Consider the following 21,008-nt stretch of genomic DNA (forward strand, 5'->3'; position numbering starts at 1 on the left):
GAGGACTCTAGCCGCCACGCATATAAAGGATTTATAGTGAAAAACTTTGTTTTTACGGGTTAATTTTTAAGCTCATCCCGTAGTTGTTTTACAGCCTCGTATTGCAAACTCACTTAAAGCACCACTGTGGACATTGCAAAGTATTCTATACAATTTGGTTGCTTTGTTGCAAAAAAAAGATACGTGAGGTGAAAATGTATAATTCTGTCAAAGTAGCCATCGGCGTGGAAGTAGGGTGCGTGGTGTTTGCGTAAATGGAACCGCTGCGAAATGGAAAGAACTTTTAATTTAACATTTGGCGAAAAGAAAGGGCATTTTTATAAATGCTCGCATATTAGCCTGCCCCCAAGTTACGTGCTCCCTGTACTGCAACCAAGGTGACAAATAGGAGACATTTAAACTTGCCAGCTCCCCGATGTTATTGTATTGCCATTCAATCGCTTTAACATAGCCCGCATGTTAATTGTGAACATTTCAAAGATCTTCAGTTGTTCATACATGCGGATGATACTTCTGTTCGCCGAACAGGTTTATTCCTGACAGTCGTCACTGTCATGCTCTGGTTGTGTACATTAGAACACCATTCCAATGTCCGGCACTCTCAGCTCATGCATTAAAATAAATAGTTAATATAAATATAACGAGTACTCATAAGGGGGTGGGGGATGGGGGGACGGACTCTTCCATCTCCCCCTTGCCTCTCCCCAGGTGATGGGGAGGCGAGTGGATTATTTTTGAGCAGGCTTGTCGTCGGTGGCCCTAAAAGCGACGACCTCAGCCATTCCACTGCAGCCCATGAGGCTCAAGCTGCTCTACAGGCTACTGAGAACAATGGAGTGTACCCATGCCCCCCCCCCCCCCCATACGTTCAGACATTGCTCGATGCCATCTGCACAAAGATAGTAAATCCAGATAAACTCATTCTGGAGAGTGGACCAAATAACTCCGTGGACTGCTCCCGTTGTTGTACTGCCATCTACTGGCAGTCTTCACAGCCTAGAGCAGGGGTCGGAAACCTGCGAGCTCTTTAAAGACTGCTTCGTGACGTTGTTTTTACTCGACGGTTTTATTTAACTTGACTCCTATGTTTGTCGTGGTCAAATCTTGTAAATCAAAATTTTGTCTACTTCCTGTTTCATGTTCTTGGTTCTTTCGGTAAAGTCACGTAGAAGGGAAATAATAAAATAAGAAAAATATTGTAGAGGGGAAATAATAAAATAATAATAATGCCTTTTTCTTATTTATCTTCTACGTGACTTTACCGAAAGAACCAAGAATATGAATCCCTGCAGTCACGAAAGCTTTAAATAAAAAAAATACTTCCTGTTTGTTCAATCAATTCCAAATTTTGCAAATATAATCAGATCTGGTGACAATGCACGCCTGTATCAAAATCGGCATCAATTAATCAATTAATTCGCTACTTTAAAAATTTTACATTTTGTATGGACGCCTTATTATTTATATATATTTGTGTAGGTAACAAAACGCTGCGGTCCCTAAACTCTCGAATCGCCTGCTCCGTGTGAACGACTTGCGAAGGTATCAATTAAGTCAAGTTCGCGTTGATGTGGGAGCAGGCGCCGCATCATTGACGTACTTCTCGACCGTGAGTTAAACAAAGTTGTTAATAAAACCGTTGTTTTAAAAAATATATTTTAAAGGAGTTTATTAAGGTCCGTCTCGTATATTTGCGTGCATTGCAGCTCTTGAAATATTGAGGTTTTACCAAATTCGGAAAAATGGCTGTTCTTGTTATTTTGTTGCTGACCCCTGACCTCGAGAGAGGAAAATTCAAGGTCACATTCAAAGTGGAAGATGAACAATTAAGTCAGGCCATTGTTTCCATTATTCTGCAAGGTCCAGAAACTGATGCACAGTCCACATCCAGATGTCAAGGTGTGCTCGTAGAGTCTCCCACCAACTGCCTTTCAGGTCTTCCACCTAGTTGCTGGCATCTGGGTGCCACTCCAGTGCCTGTCTCAGTAATCCACTCTCCTCCATCTTACACACACACATGTACCCGAACCCAGCAAAAACCTTCCCTTCCTAATTACACCCATAATGCTCTCCTGCCCCTTTCTACTCCAAACCTGAGCGGTATCAAGCGTTCGTCATGGTTTATAAACTGACACCATTGAGTGAATGATGGACACCACTCTGCTAATGATGATGTTTGCTGGTTCTTCTGCTTTGCAGATGATTGCACCGTGACACGCATGTACCTGTTCCTGCACAAGTTTTGGTTCTTCAGCTCCGTGTACTACATCGGCAACTGGGCCTTCATGGTGGTAAGTGTCTCCCACTTGCAATTCGCACGCAATTTAAGTTCCATTTTAGCTGAGAGCCTCTGTGGTCATAAAAGCTCAAATCCAGGTCCAAGGTGAACTCCGCTGACCTTCCATTTGGAGATGGTAAAATGAGTCTCGTTTTGTGGCAATTCAGTGTTGAGCAGAGGTCACAAACGGGTTTTGATTCCTTACCCGTACCCGGCCGCACCAGGGTGTCAAATGGGTACCCGTACCCGTTCCCTACCCGTACCCGTACCCTACCCGAAATGAGTGACAAACGGTTACTCACCAGTGACTCACGGCCTACCTGTACCCGTACCCGGCCGCACCAGGGTCGCAAACGGGTACCTGGCCGGGTACGGGTAGCCGGGTATCAGGTAGGGTACGGGTATCGGGTACCCGGTTGCGACCTATGGTGTTGAGTATCTTATGGAAAGACTGGCTCCCTGTCATTGGAATTCTGGAATTTACACGACTAGCTCGAAGACATTTTTCCTCCAAGTTGGCCCGGTAGTCCAGAGTGCTGAGCGAGCACTGCTGAGATCCTGGGTTCAAACCTGGGAAGTCGCCCGCGATCAAACAGGGTTCTGGAGTGCAGCAAGTTGATGGTCTTAGCCCAGTCACCAATGACGAGACAAAAAAAAAAACCATCATTGAATTGAAAGTTCCAGTTGTGAAACTTAAACATTTTCATTCAATTCCCTTGTTATGGACACTTTTTTTCTTGAACATATATACGTGTGCGTGTGTGTACGTTCAACTTCTTTTGCATCGTACGTAGCCAGCCGTACTAATCGGAGGTGCAATCAAAGGTGTGCTCCCAACACGGATAGATGCCTGTTCAAATGACTGCAGAAGGAGTTCTGAGATCATCTTCAAGGGCCGTTCTCTGACACGGGGTGATGCACTGCTAGCTGGAGATGTCCAAGTGGAAATGTAGTCATTGCATGACACGACGGCAAAAGCGCAACCGGGATAAAGTGATATAGTGAGGGGAAGGGGCTTCCATTGCTGTTTTGAAGCCGATGACACATTGACTGGATATAATGTAATTATCACGGTTTCAATGAGGCGTAGGGCAGTGATAATGATGATGACAATGATGATTATGTGCAGTGTACTCGCTGTGGTTATGATGAAAATCCTTGCAAATGTTGCTTGCTGCAGATCAACCGAACACCAGAATTGTCACTGAGTATCTTAGAATCGTGTCCAAAGGTCTCTGGCACATCGGCACACTGCCGTGTTGTTGTTTTCATGCGATGCTGATTTTATTTGCAAAGTAGCAACCAGACTTATACAATTTGGAATCAAACACTGAAGTGTCCGGGCGCATTTCCATGCACGCTTTCCCGCAAAATGTGCGGTGGCAGTGTGACCCAAGGGTTTTAAAATCGTCTGACTTAGCAAGTTGAAGCCGAAGCCAGAGCAATACTGTAGTTATCTTTCCAATTTCAGCACGATTTTCATTGCAGGCAGTTTTTTTGCTGCGACACATTTTAAAATATGTGCCAAAGGGCCGCAAGCCTAAAGGCTTAATTACGTTGTCCACTGTTGCCTTCCCGAGGGCAAAACATACTTCTAGGGTCTTGGACTGAGTAAATTGCATGGACAATGTCACCAGGTTAATGATCGTGAGAATCCTCATCTTGTGCAAAACAAAGTGTGGTCCGCTGAGGACACAATGCGAAAGCCAGATTTCGTCCGAGCCTTGCGTTTGAAACCTCTTTGGAGATGTTTTTTCTTTTTTTCCAAAGGCCCACACTTCCTAAGTGTGAACACTTTGAAAAGTAATGGTAGTTTAGTTTGTGTTTATTAACCAGGCATCCGTTGTTATTACTCACTTTGTGAAAATGATCTGCAAATGTCTATAGTGCATTCGCATGGCATTTTAAAAAAAAGTTTTCGTTTAGGCCATTAAAGGCGACCGTTTAATCAGTAATTAGAGCCTGTTTGTGAAAGGGGATTTCCCCCCCAAAAAATATTTAAACTTTCTGCACAAAGCAGCCTCCTCACAACATATTCTTTGACATCAGCAAGGTGGTGTAGGAATAACTCTTCCACATGTGTGCTACCTCGAAGGATAATTTTCTGGCAAACATATTCGTTTTTTGGTCTTGCCGTGAGAAATTATTTTAGTTTATAAGCAATTAATCGTTCACGTTCAGAGTTACAGAGAGTAAAATGACTTCATGTAAACGGTACACACGTTTGATGAATCGTTATTGCCCCATTTAATTATATTATCAGTGATATTCCCATCATGTGTACAGTGTAATATCCAACTCCAATAGTCAATCTTTGTACCTCCCTATCTCCCTCTGCTCTGAAGAAGGGTTATTGCCTGAAACTTAAGCCTTCTAAACTAATTATCTTGTTACACAAAGCAGCGTTCATGGTGAAAGTGGCGAGTGTTTCTTTTTTTAGCGTGCGTTGCTGCTCGTGCAGTCCCTTTGACTTGTTATCCCCAATTGTGGTAAACGAGAGCCACACTGTGAGTTAAAGAATATCCTTGCGCCAACTCCTTCCATCAGCAGCAGCACCGCAGCCGCATGACACGTGTGTGGAATTGGCCCAGGAAAAATGACGGCTACTTCTTGGAGTGCCTTCAATTAGTCTCGCTGACCCAACGCTGGATTGGCTTTGTCGCACCCTGCAAAAAGGATGTTCGCCCGAGTGTCGGTCCTCTGGTTTGTGTATATGTCTGACGGCATCCCGGAGTTTGAGATATAGCCATTTAATTAAAATAAAATTTAAAAACTACGAAATGCAGTAACATTCCTCTTATCCGCCACCCTATTACACGCTTGTCGTATTATACGCAGCTCCTAATCTATCCGTAAAAAAACTTCCATTGTCCACATTTTTCTCAGCCCGGTCACCAACGACCACAAGCAACAGCAAAAATCATCGCAATCATTCTGATGATGCAGCAATGAGAATGAAAAAATATAGGTTTGACTTAAATGTCACAATCGCCATTCTTTCAGCACAGAGTGTGCGGAAAGTGCGTCCACTGTTTTAACATTTTAATTGCCACTTGAAGGGTTATTCAGATGACGTTCAGTGAAAGTCCCTTGTGGAGACTTTAATTCCATTTGGAGTAAAATACATTAGGAAGGAGTATAAAGAGGGAAAAAATACCAAGAAAAAAATCCGATAATCTCATTCTTGCTGATTCACAGTTTTCAGATAATCATCGTCCCCATGAGTTATTTGCTCACCGAAAAAAAGTACAAAACATCGTCAAATGTTTTGTTTTACTTTGTCAAGTATAGACCTCGGTAAATTAATATGATTCACCTGACCGCAGGGACGATCGCATTCGTGAAGGAAACGGCACGTGTTCTTGCAGAGTAAGATCCGTCTTGAGCTTTCAAGACCAAATTCAGGGCGTAGCTGCTGTTGTTTATTGTGATATTTCTCAAATCATGTCTGGAAGATTCATGCGACTGAGCAAACCTTTTGAAGCGTTTTTCTAAACTCAGTCTCTGCTGCGTTGGGCCTTGCGAGCATTGGTAATACGTGACTGAAGAACTATGAAGTTCTGTTTTTGGATATATATGGAGCCTTTTTTAACACCCCTACAAAATTAAAGTTGATGTAGTGTCGATGACAGTTCATTAACATGAGAATTCATGGCGGAAAGCATGCTATTGTAACATATCAAAAAACGAGGCGTAGTTATCACGGGGAGGGGGGGGGGGTCGTAAAACGTACACGCAGAGCCCTAATGATGTGGCAGTGCGGCCATTAAAATGCCTGTGGGATGGCGAGAACGTCAAATTAAAGAAATTTGCACTGACGTGAATTGCATTTTGGAAAGGAATCCACCCCACCACCACCACCCCACCACCACCCCACCACCACCACCCCACCACCATCACCACCCCACCACCACCATACCACCACCACCCCACTACCACCACCCCATCACCACCACCACCCCACCACCCCACCATCACCACCACCCCTCCACCACCACCCCACCACCACCACCACCCCACCACCACCACCACCCCACCACCCCACCACCACCACCACCACCCCACCACCACCACCCCACCACCCCACCACCACCCCACCACCACCACCACCACCCCACCACCCCACCACCACCCCACCACCCCCCCACCACCCCACCATCACCACCACCCCACCATCACCACCACCCCTCCACCACCACCCCACCACCACCACCCCACCACCACCCCACCACCACCACCACCCCACCACCACCCCACCACCACCACCACCACCACCCCACCACCACCACCACCACCCCACCACCCCACCACCCCACCACCACCCCACCACCACCACCACCACCCCACCACCCCACCACCACCCCACCACCACCACCCCACCACCACCACCCCACCACCACCACCCCACCATCACCACCCCACCACCACCACCCCACCACCACCACCACCCCACCATCACCACCCCACCACCACCACCACTCCACCACCCCACCAACATCCCACCACCACCTCCCCACCACCACCCCACCACCCCACCACCACCCCACCACCACCCCACCACCCCACCATCACCACCCCACCACCACCCCACCACCACCACCACCCCACCATCACCACCACCCCACCACCACCCCACCACCACCACCACGTACGTTCACGGCTGGAGCCAGGTTATATGTGGCTGCACTGAAGTCATAAACATGGCAGTGTGTGTGTGTGTGTACGTGTGTATGCGTGTCTGCACGCGTATGTAGTTCAACTAATTTATGACCACCCCCATTCCCAGCTGCCTTCTTTCTTGCCCTTTGTTAGTGGTCATCTTGGTATTGTGCACGACTAGTATGTGTGTTCATAGTTTAAAAACAAGAAAAGGGTAAATGTTTTGTTTTATTTAATAGAAGACCCTTTCTAAAACTATATGAGAAGCATTGTTTTCAGTTTGTTAGTTTTCCTGTTTAAGGTTAATCTCTTTATGAAGGTAAAGCAACTGCTAGCAAGTGTAGAATCTTATCAGGTGGTGATGCGGTCAAATTGGAACTCACGAGGTCGTGAGTTCGAATCCCGTTCATGGGTCGATTTCGCCACGATATTTTTTTAGGGTTGTGGGAAGTCAACAGTGGTTGTCCTTTGAACAGACTGGCCTCAGCCATATGAATGTGGAGTTTCCACCACTGGCTCAGAGCCACCGATGGAGTTGAGCACTGCTCTGAGCTTGTTTGCGTCATCATTGTGACTTGATTTTGAAAATAGATTTCTGTGTGACACGTCTCGCAGGGCGTCTGTGCAATCAGCCTTCCAACGAGGCTCGCCGACCAAAGTGTTGCTCGATTTTCGGGATGGTTTTTGCCAACTTCAAAACTTACATCTGGTGGAGTGACAGTGTACACCCCCCCCCCCCCCCCCCGTGCACTGAAGTTATCGCACATGGCACATGCTCATTCGACAAAAGAAATGAAAGTTCACGGTGATTACGATGAGAAATTGTCCAAATGAGGACTGTGCTTCTGCCTTTTCTTTGCAATGTGCCGATTATAATGGTCAAATAATTATGAACTGGTAGTTATGGATTGTTGTTCCTTCATTTCGTCGCCCTCCACCCCCGTCCCTTATGCCAAAGATTGCCTTTGAGCTGCTGTTTGATGATACCGGTGACACCATGCTGCCTTTCACCCTTCCACTTTCGCGTCCTTCCTCGTTAAGTGGGGAACTTAATGAACGGCGGGATGGAGTGACGGTGCGGTAGTCTGGCACGTCACGATTAATCCGTATTGTGTCTCGATGCGGCAAAAGCACACAAATTTCGAGACGTACAGTTGCATGTATAAATGTCGCTTTTCACTGCATTGTGCATAATGAGGGTCTGAAAAACTGTGCTAAACGGGTTAAGACAGCACGGTGTCAAAATATGAGTCCCAGTGGATTATAATGTCTAATGAGGCATAGCGGAGGAAGCTGCCATCTGCTGCTACTTTTAACGTAATATGGTGCTGTCCGCACACATTTGACAAGCCTTGGTTTGATTTGTGCTGTTGACCCGTGATTGCCAAGGTGTTTTTTTAATCTCCAAAGGAGATACTGCTCTGAACTATGCAGGACAATTACATTTATGTACTGTAGTTCATCATTTCACATTAAGTTGCACATTCCACATTTGTCCTTCCCCCCGCACCTCCGATTAATTATCACGGTTGGCTGCGTACGGTGCAAACGAAGTTTAACATACATACAACATAGTGGCATTTCTGAAATACACATCTGAGCAGATTTCAGTTGGATTTGCCAATTTACCATAAATTTGCATGTACATTTATGTTGTAATTTCCTTGCTATGCACCTTGCTTCTCAATCCCATAATTTATGATTAATGTGGATGACTCCACGCGTCAGTTAGAATCACATTCGTTGTGGCCTGAAGTTTATTTGTCTAGGCTGCCACCAAGTCCTTCGGATCAAATGTGTTGCAAGGTGCCAATTGAAACCGTGGCTGCGCAGAGGCACAGTATTTCAATTGCGGGCAGCGCTGATTTACTTGTTTGTTTTTACGGTTGACAACGTTTTGAATTCCCATGGGTTTTTATTGCAAGCAACGTCTCAAGAAGCAGTGCATTGATATCGAGTGGCTGCAATTCACTCTGATTCCGTGAAAACGATTCGTTCCAGCTCTTATGTCTCCTGACAAAAATGACTGCGCGATTACATGCAATGGCTATGATGTCACTTCCTGTCCTCATGGAGGTTATTCTTCCTGTCCATCACTAGAGGTGTCTGCCACTTCCCTCATGCACACTGAATACATTAACGCAGAGACACACAATTACACGGTCTAGGGCCATATGAACTCAGGTTTTAAGGTTTTAAAAAAAACTGTGAAATCGCGGAACTTTGTCAAAACGGCATCTCGGGAATAAGGGGAATTGGGTACCAAAGCCACAGATGCATAATAAAGCCATCCATGTGGGACCTCTATATCTTGGCTCTCCAGCCAATCCCATATGTTAACACTGATGACTTTAATTGAAATCAGGCAATGGCACTCAGCCCAGAGAATTTCGGTTGGGCGGCAAAACACCAAATTCAAGGGGGCACAACCTTTAAATAATGATAAACGCAGAATGCGAAATGCAAAGTGAATGGTTGTTCACGGAGGAGCAAGATTTGCCAGGAGAGAAACAACCTCACGTATCCCTACTCGAGGAATGTGATTGCAATTATGGGACAACTTCCTTGTGCCGATGAGCAGTCCCACACCTTGAATATGCTCTGCTCATTACAATGCATCTGTCCTGTAAGCTCTTACTTGTCATGGATTTCTCTTTCCCTCGAAATTAACAGCCGTGTGCGCTGTATAATACACCCAGCGACGGTGTCACAGTGCAGCAGCAGCAGCAACATTAGAACAGACAGCGAGGGTGTCTGCCCTTAAGTCTTTTTTTCTTATCAAAAAAGAGAGAAGCAATCTCATCACGGCGATAATTATAATCCAAGGGAAGGTGGATCAGTTCTAGATTTGAAGCTTTCGTGACTGCAAGGATTCATATTCTTAGGTTTTTTCGGTAAAGTCACGTAGGTAAAAAATTTAAATTTAAATTAATAAAAGTTAAATAAAAATAAAATCAAATTCACCACGTTTCGGAGGCAACACAAGCTTCCGTCTTCAGGTGGAACCGTCACAGCACGACTGCTGTACTTGATACACCTGAAGACGGAAGCTTGTGTTGCCTCCGAAACGTCGTGATTTTGATTTAATTTTTATTTTACTTTTATTAATTTTAATTTTTTACCTACGTGACTTTACCGAAAAAACCTAAGAATAGGTGAATGAGTGGCATAGCAGTTACCAATCATCTGAGTGTGATTCCCAACAACGCCAAACACCAGTGCTCTCCCCCACCACCCACACCATCACTAACCCACAGTGACCAGCGTGGTGAAGTATGGTCAGACAACCCTGACAAAAACAAATCAGAATGAGCTGATGGCCGAACATCTCAATGCAGATTTTTGCAGACTTTTGGAGAAGAGGCATTTCTGGATGAACACAGGCTGTACATGGCATGAATCATAAGCATAGTGGTGGAGGCAACATGGAATTAGAATTCTCTCTGGTATTAATACTTTGCTCGACAACATTTCAGGCAACAATGCCTGTTATGATAATTGCAATCGTGAATTGCTCTTGTCTGATTAAGGCCTTTTGTTTGTATCGATCCCAATAGCGCAATCATCTTAAATTTGCACGGCACTTGTTTTGTTTTAGTTAATTGCTTAGATTGTCCTACTTGCAATGCGGTTGGCAGATGCCAGAGATATTCACGGTATTCATTGTGGATTACTTTGCTTATCTGGTTTTAACCTCCAAACAGCTGCGCAGGGCGAAGCGGCAACACAGATGCACTTGCATCATTTAACACACCGCCTTTAACTCTGTGCGGCGCAGCGTTTTAACACTTTGTACGTAAGTGTACACAGGCATGCATGCATATACCAGATTAAGGCATCATGGATGTTTTTTTTTTATAACCGTAGTTTGCTTTTGGGATATTTATCGAGTCTGCTTGTTTTTAAGCATGGGAAAGAAACGTAATACATTGGCAAATTTATTTATATGTTTTCTGGGTAGAGTGGTGACGCAGTGGTGAGCACAATAATCTCTTAACTCGGTGAGCTGAGTTCATTTCACAATGATGGCTAATTCTGGTGATGAGTGATAGCCGGAACCTGAACAACGGCTAAATAACCCTCATGCCCCAAAGGATTACAAATCCCATGCGGAGGTCCTCATCCAGTAGTGGATTCACAAAGTACCGCATTTATTTGTACTTTAATATTAATTATATTACTATATATTCTGCATCTGTTTCATTCCTAATTAATGACTGAGAATGAGATACGCACTCTCGTCAGTGAAACTCAATATGAAATTAATTGCCCGTGCTATTGAAAAGTTATAAAATGGAAATGTAAATTAGCACTTACATTTCTAGTTGAAGAGCGGGGGAAAAAAACCTATGAATGCAAGAAAATACTTTCTCTGCAGCACTTGCAATTCATGGTCAACACTCACCAGGAGGGCAATGCAAATCAGATCTCTTCTCTAAATTCGAGTATATACATTTTCATCGCTCGGATGAATAAATGTATTCAGATTTTATGTATTTAGCAATTATGGTATAATTTCACTTATACATGAGGAGTTATCAGAGCGATATATTTATTTATATTTAACATGCATTGCTATTATATATATGATTATTTATATATATAACATTGTACGTATTTAGATTTCATTTAGATATTTATCGCTGTACTTCAGAAACGCGCGCACGTTTGGCCGAACAAATGTTAACGCCGTAAGGTATTCGCACGCGTAAAAAAAAAATGTACACGCGCCTTTTCTGCCACAAAACCAGCCCCCCAGCAGCGCAGCTCCTTTGACTGTGCCCACGCCGTGCATCACGCAGCGAAACGTAACGCTCGCGTCTTGAGGGATGAGATCTGCGTGGGTGGCAAGCGAGAGCCGTTCCAGAGTGCTCCGTTTTCAGAGCTAATTAATGCTTCGGTCTGCTACATCCTGGCACGGTGGCACGTGGCATTTTCCGCAACACGACTGAGCGAATGGAGATTTGCATTCTGCTGGCCACCGCCAAGCTTGGTGGCTGACTCATGGAATTAAAATGTCGAGGGGCAACATCGGCAGCGGAGGCTGCTCCCTAGCACAAAACGACACACGGTGTCACGTAAATGAGTCGATGGCGTTTTTGTTTGTGGCTTGCGATGGGTTTGTTTGACGTTCGGTGTCTTCTCTTAGAAAGCTTCCCGTGTCAAGGTCTCGAGCTGTCACAGCATTGTATCGGTTCTCTGCTGTCGCCCCCTCAGTGTGGAACACTCTATATCCCTTAGCACATCCGCAACATGAAATGCACTCTCACTTTCAAGAAACATCTGTTTGGTCAGGCTTACGAGCAGCCCTGAGCTTGGCTCCGCGCATCTTGAGCTGTTGACTTGTCTGCAAAATCAGGCGCGTGATCAATTCTAGATTTGAAGCTTTCGTGACTGCAAGGATTCATACTCTTAGGTTTTTTCGATAAAGTCACGTAGGTAAAAAATAAAATTAAAAGTTAATAAAAGTCATAATGGAAATAAAATAATAAATCACGACGTTTCGGAGGCAACACAAGTCTCCGTCATCAGGTGGGACCGTCACAGCTAAATTTACTCACTTGATTCAGTAAATTTCAAGTTCATATATTAGTCTTAGGTTTTTTCGGTAAAGTCACGTAGGTAAAAATAAATAATAAAAATAATGGAAATAATAGAAATAAAATAATAAATCACGACATTTCCTAGGCAACACAAGTCTCCGTCATCAGGTGGGACCGTCACAATGTCATTATTATTTTTGTTAATTTAAAACCAATAAAGCGTCTTAGCATGTCCCAGTTGTTTCAAGGCAACCAGTCGTATCGAGTGCCATCTCCCCATTTATCACGTAAGCCAAACTTCCCTCTCTCTCTCTCCAGCTCTGAGGATGGAATATGACCCGAAACGTCAGCCTCGCATTTAGTCATGCACTTTGGAGGGGGCGGGGGCCCCGGTGGGATCGAGCTGAGATCAAGTGTGTGATATACCCACCTGCAGTTGCAGCGCTGTGCCCCCAGAATGCAGTGCAGCAAGTAGGACGCAGACTTCAAGGCACGAGCACGTGTGCCATCTCCTTGCACACGTGCGGTTTTCTCTCAGCGCTCCAGTTGTCCTCCACAAGCAAGCACATTAAAAACGTAATGAATCAAAGATCCCATGCAGGGCCTTATTGACACAGAGCCCCGAGAGCAAAGGCTTCCTTGGGAAAATAACGAGTCATATTTGTGCGAGTAACTCATTATTTGTGATACCTCAGACGCGCCGGAATCCCATCGATCATTCCGTTACAGTACCTAATGGCTGGTTGCACGTCAGCTTAATTTATCCCATACGTGGTCCTTTTCCTCAACATAAACAAAAATTATAGGTTTTGTGCGAGCAATAAACTTCCATATAAAAACCTGCTAATTACAAAAGTAATGTGTCAGCAGGAATTGTATTGAAAGAGGCTTTGTAACGTGACAGGGCTCGGACGTTTAATTTATTATTAGAAAAATCTGCGGAAACATATGGTGATATTTTAATGAACAAAAACCAAAGGCCTTCAATTTATACGATTTATGAAATTTAATGGTAGAGGTGAATTAAAGCTTTCACATCAAGAACACGAAATATTTAATGAAATAAAATAATAGCCACAACGCAATACTCTCCATCTGGGATAAAATCAAGTAGTTACTACTACCCCACAACCACAGTCATTGTCTTGTGGGCAGATTGGTCCCCACTTTAGGAATGTGGAATTTCCATCTCTTGCTTGGCACCAGCAGTAAAGATGAGGAATGCCGTACGCTCGAGAATGAGAGACACTTTCATTGAAAATATACGCAGTACAGTACATCTGTCTCAGCCGGCTTGTACGATATCCTTCATATATATTTGTTATCTTCATGATATATCGTTGTAATGTGGCTTTTTATGTGTATCGTTCATCTTTGCTGTATATAAAATTATTATTATTGCGCAGTGGTCCAGGGGAGTGTTTTTATCAACTCGGTGACCTCGGTTAGATTTCCGACCATGGCTTACGGTGAGTGGCGAGTGATATCAGGAATGGGACCTACGCGACCCCACAACCACACCACCAACCCTCACTGACCGGCGTTCTGAAGTATGCTTTTACAACACCCATGACACACACGGTGTGGTGGTGGGGGGGGGCTTCATCCAGCAGCAGATTGACAAAGGGATGAAAGACAGAATATCACATTCAGTTGTGGTCCTTTGGCAAGACTCACTGAAATGTAGAATGTTCACCACTGGCTCAGGGCTTCCAGTTGAAGTGCTTATGTTTGATGAAAATTAAATTATTTGTATGGTTTTAAATGCAGAGCCATATGATTAAGCCATTTGCTCTATATGTAATCATATGCGTATGTACTTGCAGAATTCCCTTTCACATATCACCCCAAATTTTTTTTATATTGCTACTACCATGGTTATTGTTCCTAGGAACTTCACTCATTGATTCCTACACCCATGTTGAGTCCTCGGTCTTCCAGACTGACTTTTTCATCTCATTCATAGTGTTCAACCACCACACTGCAGGTCACAACAACACTCAGCCACCCACCCACTCACCACACTGCAGGTGACAACACTTCTCTTTCTGCTTCTTGACCCACACTGCTGCACTTGGAAATTCCTTCCCATAGCGGCGATTCCCAAGTTCTCATAACATTGCTAAATTCAACAATTGCAACTTCTGTAACGCTGTCTGTTGCTCGCATTTTTGGCCCTGTGCTCATGAACCATTGTAATAATTAAATACAATTCCGCCAGCAGCACTAAGTTGCCAACAGGACGCGACGTCTGAACCACACGTCCTATTTAAGAGCAACACAAACAAGGTGTTTTGGGTGTGCACGTCCCTGCGTGCATGTGTCTCCCTGTGTATGTGGGCATCCCGCACACGCGCATTTGTGCTTTCCTGCCTGTGTATGTGTGGGGACTGGCAGTGTCGCGGTTAGCGCGCCATGCTGCGACCCAGGCGACCCAAGTTCGATTGCCTCTTACGGCCAACACCAGTGAGGAATATGAGAACTGGTCCTGGGCCTCCCGTGGCTCGACTCGGCCTCAAATGGGTACCTTGTGCGGTGTGTAAACACCACCACGAGGGAGACAGACGCCTGGAAGTGGTGCTGGCCACCCACCCCCTCGTGTGCCGTTCCGACGTTCATGGGTGTTGCTCGCTAACAGCACTTGCCCCAACGGCTTGCGTAGGCTTACGGCGGGTGATCTTTGTCTTTTTGTGTATGTCCCTGAACCGTGTGTGCAGGTGTTTGTCCTGGGGACGATTGTCTCGTGCTTCAGGGGGCGACGCTCCTCGGTGGACGCGGACACAGACGCGTACTTGAGCGAGGACAGCGAGGACGAGCTGGTCCGCGTGTAACGCTCAGCGGCGCACGACGGGCATCGAAATGCCGACATTCCCATTCGGCTCATTCCTGCGACTCTCAACGCTGCACTGAACGAAAGGGGAAAGCGAATACTCACATATATGTGCGGTGCACGCCTGATCACGTGCACGCGCAGGGAATAGAGACCCGATAAGCACATGTGTTTAGCGTCGCTACCGTTTTATTTCTAGAGTGCAGGGTTGACGCTACGTAGGTGCAGTCGTCTGGGTTCAAACCCAGGCGGCGTTAAAAGAAGGTTCTCATGTGCGGCGAGCCTGATCACCAATGACTGCACAGAGAGCAAAAAAAAAATCACATTGAATTGTTTCACTTCATTTGGCAAAAAATGTCAGCTCTTAGACTTAAGTTTTTGGTTTCACTTGCAGCAAATAGTCTTTGCAGGGCATATAGATGGTGCACGCGTAGTTTGTATAAATAGGCCTTGAGTAACTTCTGCGGTGGTTTGCTGACAAAGGGTCGTGCACTGGATAGAATTTCTCATGATGTTTGTAACCGAAACAACTCGCCACCTTTACCACGAACAGTACGGAAATATGGGCACTCTTGAAAATGGGCCATTTTTCCCGTGTTAACTTTCTAAACGTGTTATTTTGCTGAAATGCAGTATTGATTTGCGGTGGTAATTTTTTTTCGCTTGTGCTTTTCCTCCACGGAAATATGTCCGATACGCTTACATTTTTACTGTAAATTTGTTTCCGTGGAATTGACCCCATTACGATCTGACAATTAGCATTGTGTAGCCGTATTAATGTTGGTTGAACTGGGCGCAACTCACTAGATGACATCTGGCAAAGTCTCAACAGTTCAAGATTGAGCTGTGAAGCAGATGCTGCTCGCAAACATTAATCTTGACGGTGCCCATGCCAGCGATTCCTATTATTTTCCTTAAACGATCCACACAAATACTCTCTCGTGTGTGTGTGTGTATACCGAGATGAAATTCAAAATATTTGAATGAGATTTTGTTTTTTGTTGTTATTTTTTTCCGGACAGAATATTTTCAAATCAACACTTAAAATTGCAAGTGTAGAGGGTGAAGTGTGTCTCCTCCATGAGCAGACCAGAGTGTCTTTTCATTTTCCAGACTGTGGTGGCTGAATCCACCATGGCTAGGATTTGAGCTCGAAACTCATGACTAGTGAGTGCCCTATTGCACAACACATTGAGCTATAATGCCAGCCCTAATCGATCATATAGGTTAATTTTCCTAACTTGTTTTGTGTTTGTGCTTTCATTGCTTACAAACAAAGCCGTTTGTTTTAAGTCTGTTAATGATTGGACTTGCATAGATTATCACGTTAATAATATTTACAGATTAAAGTGAAACGAAAAAAAAACTCAATTTCATCACTCTTTTAGCCATTAGGACTTCATAAGAACTGGACTGACATTTAACTTTTTTTTCAATCAGATTTTTTTATCACAATCGTATTTTCCATTAAAAACGAACAAAAATTGAACTTTTCCCTCCATTGAAAATTCATGAAATTTTGTTAAATAAATATAAGGCTTCTCTTTGTATTTAGAAATGCATATAAAACATTTAAATTCACCAACTGTTGAAAGCTTGAGGACAAAGACTTGCATTTATTGGTTGCAGGCAGCATCTGAACTTTGCCCTTCCATGTTTACGTGATATTTGCTGTGATGCTCTTTCAAAACAGTACGTTTGCGGTTTTTTGCTATGCATTTGGAATAGAATGTTTCAGCACGGTGCTGGGATGTAGTCAGGAGAGGAAACTGTGATGAGTGCCACTCATTTGCTGGGTGAAGGAGCGCAGTTACCGAGACATGCAGTGGCAGTGGCACCCAAGAGGTCAGCAACCATAGGGGAAGATGAAAACCCAGATGATGATGAGATACTGTAAGAACGGATCTTGCCGATTGGATGTTAACTGTAATTGGTCCGGGATCCAGCCGAGAGGGAGAGGCAATTGGCGAAGTTTGGTGGCAACGTAGACATTACCCATAATGCCCTCTGACTGTGACCTGATGGGCTTTTAGTTTACATTTTCTTCTATCTGTAAAACCCAGGAATTTGTATCGGTAATGTACATGATTTCTAAGGGAGCCCTAGAAATTGGCAACAACCTGTTTAAAATAATGCACGAAAGCATGTTTGGCGGAAATGGAAGCTACTTTGAGAAGCGCTGTACAGGGAGAGGTAATAGTGCGGCTTTATCTCCTGCAGAAAAAATCATTTGTAGGACTATTGCATGGTAAGATGTCAGTCTTGGGACTGATTTATGCTTAATGTTACATCTTGATGAATTACGCGTGATTAGACGGTGCGATGCGTGCATAGCTTTTTATGTTCGATTCCGTCCAGACTTGTTAATGGGCAGCAGGTGAATGTGCACTAAAATTCAGCTCGTTACACCGTGCGTCAGTTTTAACGGCGTTTTGTAATGTTTTCTCAGCCTCGGTCTCTGCATCGACGCCCACTGATTCTTCGCGGGTTACATTTGCAGATAAACGAACGTGTGACGCGTAAGGCTGCACGCATCGGGACATTCTCGCGATTGATGCCCCGAGCTGAATTAGATGTCCTTACCATCAGGCCGTTCACATCAATGTGGATTTATAGCAATTGCACATTTTCACCAACGAGATGCAGGTTTGTGCACAGTGGGGTGTGAGTGTATTCATTCTGACTGGGTTGTTGCATGTTAAACTGACTGGGTGCCAATTTTAAGTAACACGGAACAAGACACTTTTCAGTGGGAAATCATGAGCACCTGTGGATGTACAGTGGTCCACTTGCGAATACTATAGCAACGCCAACAATAAAATGGAGAAAACATATCAGCAGATGTGAACGTAACATTGTCGGTGGGGAAATGATGGCAATTTGAAAATGCTAGCTGTTTCATGGCAGAATATGGTGAGCGCCTTGGAAGTTCAGAAGCGAGCACGGAACGAAATTATTTGCAGATGTCATCAGAGAGAGGAGATTTGCTATAGTTGTGAGGCAGTTGACACAGGACAGGGGAGGGCAGGTCACCGATGCAGGCATTGGGGTGGCATCCAGCCGAGGGGAAGGCCGCAGACAGATGGTGCGATTTTTGCAAGTGCAGCCCTGTGAGGTTTGCATGGCAACTGTCGAGTTGATTCCTCTTGGGAGAAAGCAGCGGCGTCGATGACACAGGCCCTGGTGTCCTCTTGATCTTGAGCTTTTTACCAGCCATGGGATTTTTTTTTCAAACGTTCCGTTATACAGGGTGCTTCAAAAAAATGTTAACAATTCTGAGAATTTGCAACAAGGCCACAAGAAATGTCCCTCCGGGCTCTGGAGACCACCAGGCATGTGACAATGATGGCAAACAAGTGGAGACTTACTTTTTGAAGCTATTAACATACGTTTTTTGTTATGTTACAGTGTATTATCCGTTCTTTTTACATTGAAAACGACAGGCCCATATAAGTGTTAACATTTTTTTGAGACACGCTGTATTGCAATGGCTGGATATTCGCGGGTATCTTCACTTCAGACGGTGGTTGTGAATTGATGTCTCGGTGATAAAGTGCACACGATGTGCATTTTCGATGCATCCATTCCCGAGATTTTGCTGCGAAGGTTTGTGCTTTAATATCACTCATCCAAATGTGTTGCTAATCTATGAAAAATGTTCACTTCATATTATCACTCTGAATTATCGGTCGAGATACTCAAAAGCTGCCTCAATCACAATACACGTATTTCATGTTCATAATTTCATATTTCATTATCGCTCTAATTAATAAAGTATATATCCTATTGATTATCCTTGTTTCACTTCACAGCAACATGTGAGGCGCTGCGTGCCAGAGTGGTGCATACAATTGAACGCGAGCAATGTTGTTGAGATAACTTTCTGCGAATACTGTAACGAGAACGGGCATTGCAGCTTAAATGATGTGTGTATATACTGTATAATATAAGGATTTACATTAATTGCTCAGTCCTCATCACATCCAGTGCATCTGGTTATTGTATCAGTAATGAAACGTGTGTAAGATGTGACATTCTGGAATAAAGGAAATGAGGGAATGGAGGAAGCTGAGCCAGTGGTGCCCATGTCTGTGGCCTGTGATTCAACACCGGGGAGGCAGTGAGGGTTGGTGGATTGCACACAGATGTCTTGAGGTCCCATTCCCTGGCGAGGCAGGAGAAGGCGGTACAGCAAGTAATAATCGCCATCTGTTTCCATCTGCACGGGGGATAGAGCGTTGCCCCCTTGCATGCGTGGCGTTTCTCCGCGTGCTCCGGTCTCCTCCCACGTGTATAATAAACAGTCAAGAATTGGCTAAACACGTCTTAAAATAAAAACTCAATCCAGGACCCTCCTGAAAAAGAGTTATACGACTCAGTGTGGCTTTCCGTGATAAATCAGTACATTTCCCAATTATAACAAGGAAGTCCTGCAGTGTGTGATTGGGAATTGACAAGAAAATGTTTTGTAGAATCTCCATTCAGCCTAATATTTTGCTTTTAAGTAGCTAGTTATACTGGTAGGAACCTCCCGGTTGCACCAGCCCACAGGGGATGATTGTGTCCGTCGTGCAGGGAAGGGCTGGGTGGGGAGGGAGGGGCTGGGTGGGGAGGGACTGGGTGGGGCTAGGTAGGGGTGGGCGGGGTGGGGCTGGGTGGGGAGGGGCTGGTCACCCCGTGGTGCCCTTATAAAACTCAACGTTTTACCTACTCATGCCGGCTTGTGCCCGCCCTCACAGTCGGGCATATTTGCGGAATACACCACGCCGCCGTTGACCCTGGCCATTGACCGAGCAACCCAACGTTCCTACCAGCTCCCTCCGCAGGAATGTGTTTTAATTTTGAACGCAGTGGAGCTGTAATATAACGCGACAAAACGTACTTTCAAATATCAAATAGCATCAGCGTGTTTGGCCTTGCATTAGCTTTCTAAAAGTGCCATTTGATTGCACTGGGGGTGGTGGCTCATTTACACGGTCATTGAAAGCCACTCTTCATGAACTGTTGCTGAAACATTCCTCAAATGACCAGATGTGCGATCTTAATGTTGCGTTGGTCAATTCGGTTAGAACTGTTCACTAACTTTGTTTTCTTAATCATTTGCCGAAAACAACGGAAAAGCGCTAATTTTCTCAAAAACAAGACAGTTTCGAAACATCTTTCAAGAGCATGTGGATAGCTCCATTTAAATGCATCTAATCAAATATGGCATGTCACCGACGTGTCTGAAAGTAAGGACTGTGTTCAAATGATTCTGTGTTCACCAATGTCATCGTGCACACACATGTGGCTTTTCTTTCGGTTGCCCTTTTCACGTCAAAGAAACTGACTGAAATTATAACGAAAAAAATTTGGTAATTTTTTTTCGGAAAAAAATACCTGTTTAATCTTAATTTTGAAGCTTTCGTGACTGCAGGAATTATTCTTTGGTTCTTTCGGTAAAGTCACGTATAAAGATAAAATAATAAATTAAATAATAGCATACGACGTTTCGATTGCAACACAAGCAATCATCATCAGGTATAAATGTAATAGTAAGGCCACTCCATAGAGACAATCTCCCTCTCTGTACCTGTGTTGCTCTCTCTATGTATCTTGGTGATATCTGTCTGCTTATATGTCTGTCTATAGTTTTCTGGTTGGATTTTTTGTTGCTATTTCATTATACCTGATGATGATTGCTTGTGTTGCAATCGAA

The 21,008-nt window shown here is 44.4% G+C and overlaps 1 protein-coding gene across 1 annotated transcript in view; it reads left to right on the top strand.

The window, feature by feature from the left end:
• The window catches only part of LMBRD1 (LMBR1 domain containing 1), a 358,364-nt gene extending 338,984 nt beyond the window's left edge, over positions 1–19,380 (top strand). The window contains exon 16 of the mRNA XM_061568975.1: positions 15,198–19,380. Within this exon, the coding sequence (XP_061424959.1) occupies positions 15,198–15,311 (114 nt within the window). The 3' untranslated portion in view covers positions 15,312–19,380. The remainder of the gene's footprint in view (positions 1–15,197) is intronic.
• Positions 19,381–21,008: the final 1,628 nt, after the last annotated feature.

This window comes from Lethenteron reissneri, chromosome 42, assembly GCF_015708825.2.
Source record: "Lethenteron reissneri isolate LAM-NWPU_2019-01 chromosome 42, ASM1570882v1, whole genome shotgun sequence".
Lineage (NCBI taxonomy): Eukaryota > Metazoa > Chordata > Hyperoartia > Petromyzontiformes > Petromyzontidae > Lethenteron > Lethenteron reissneri.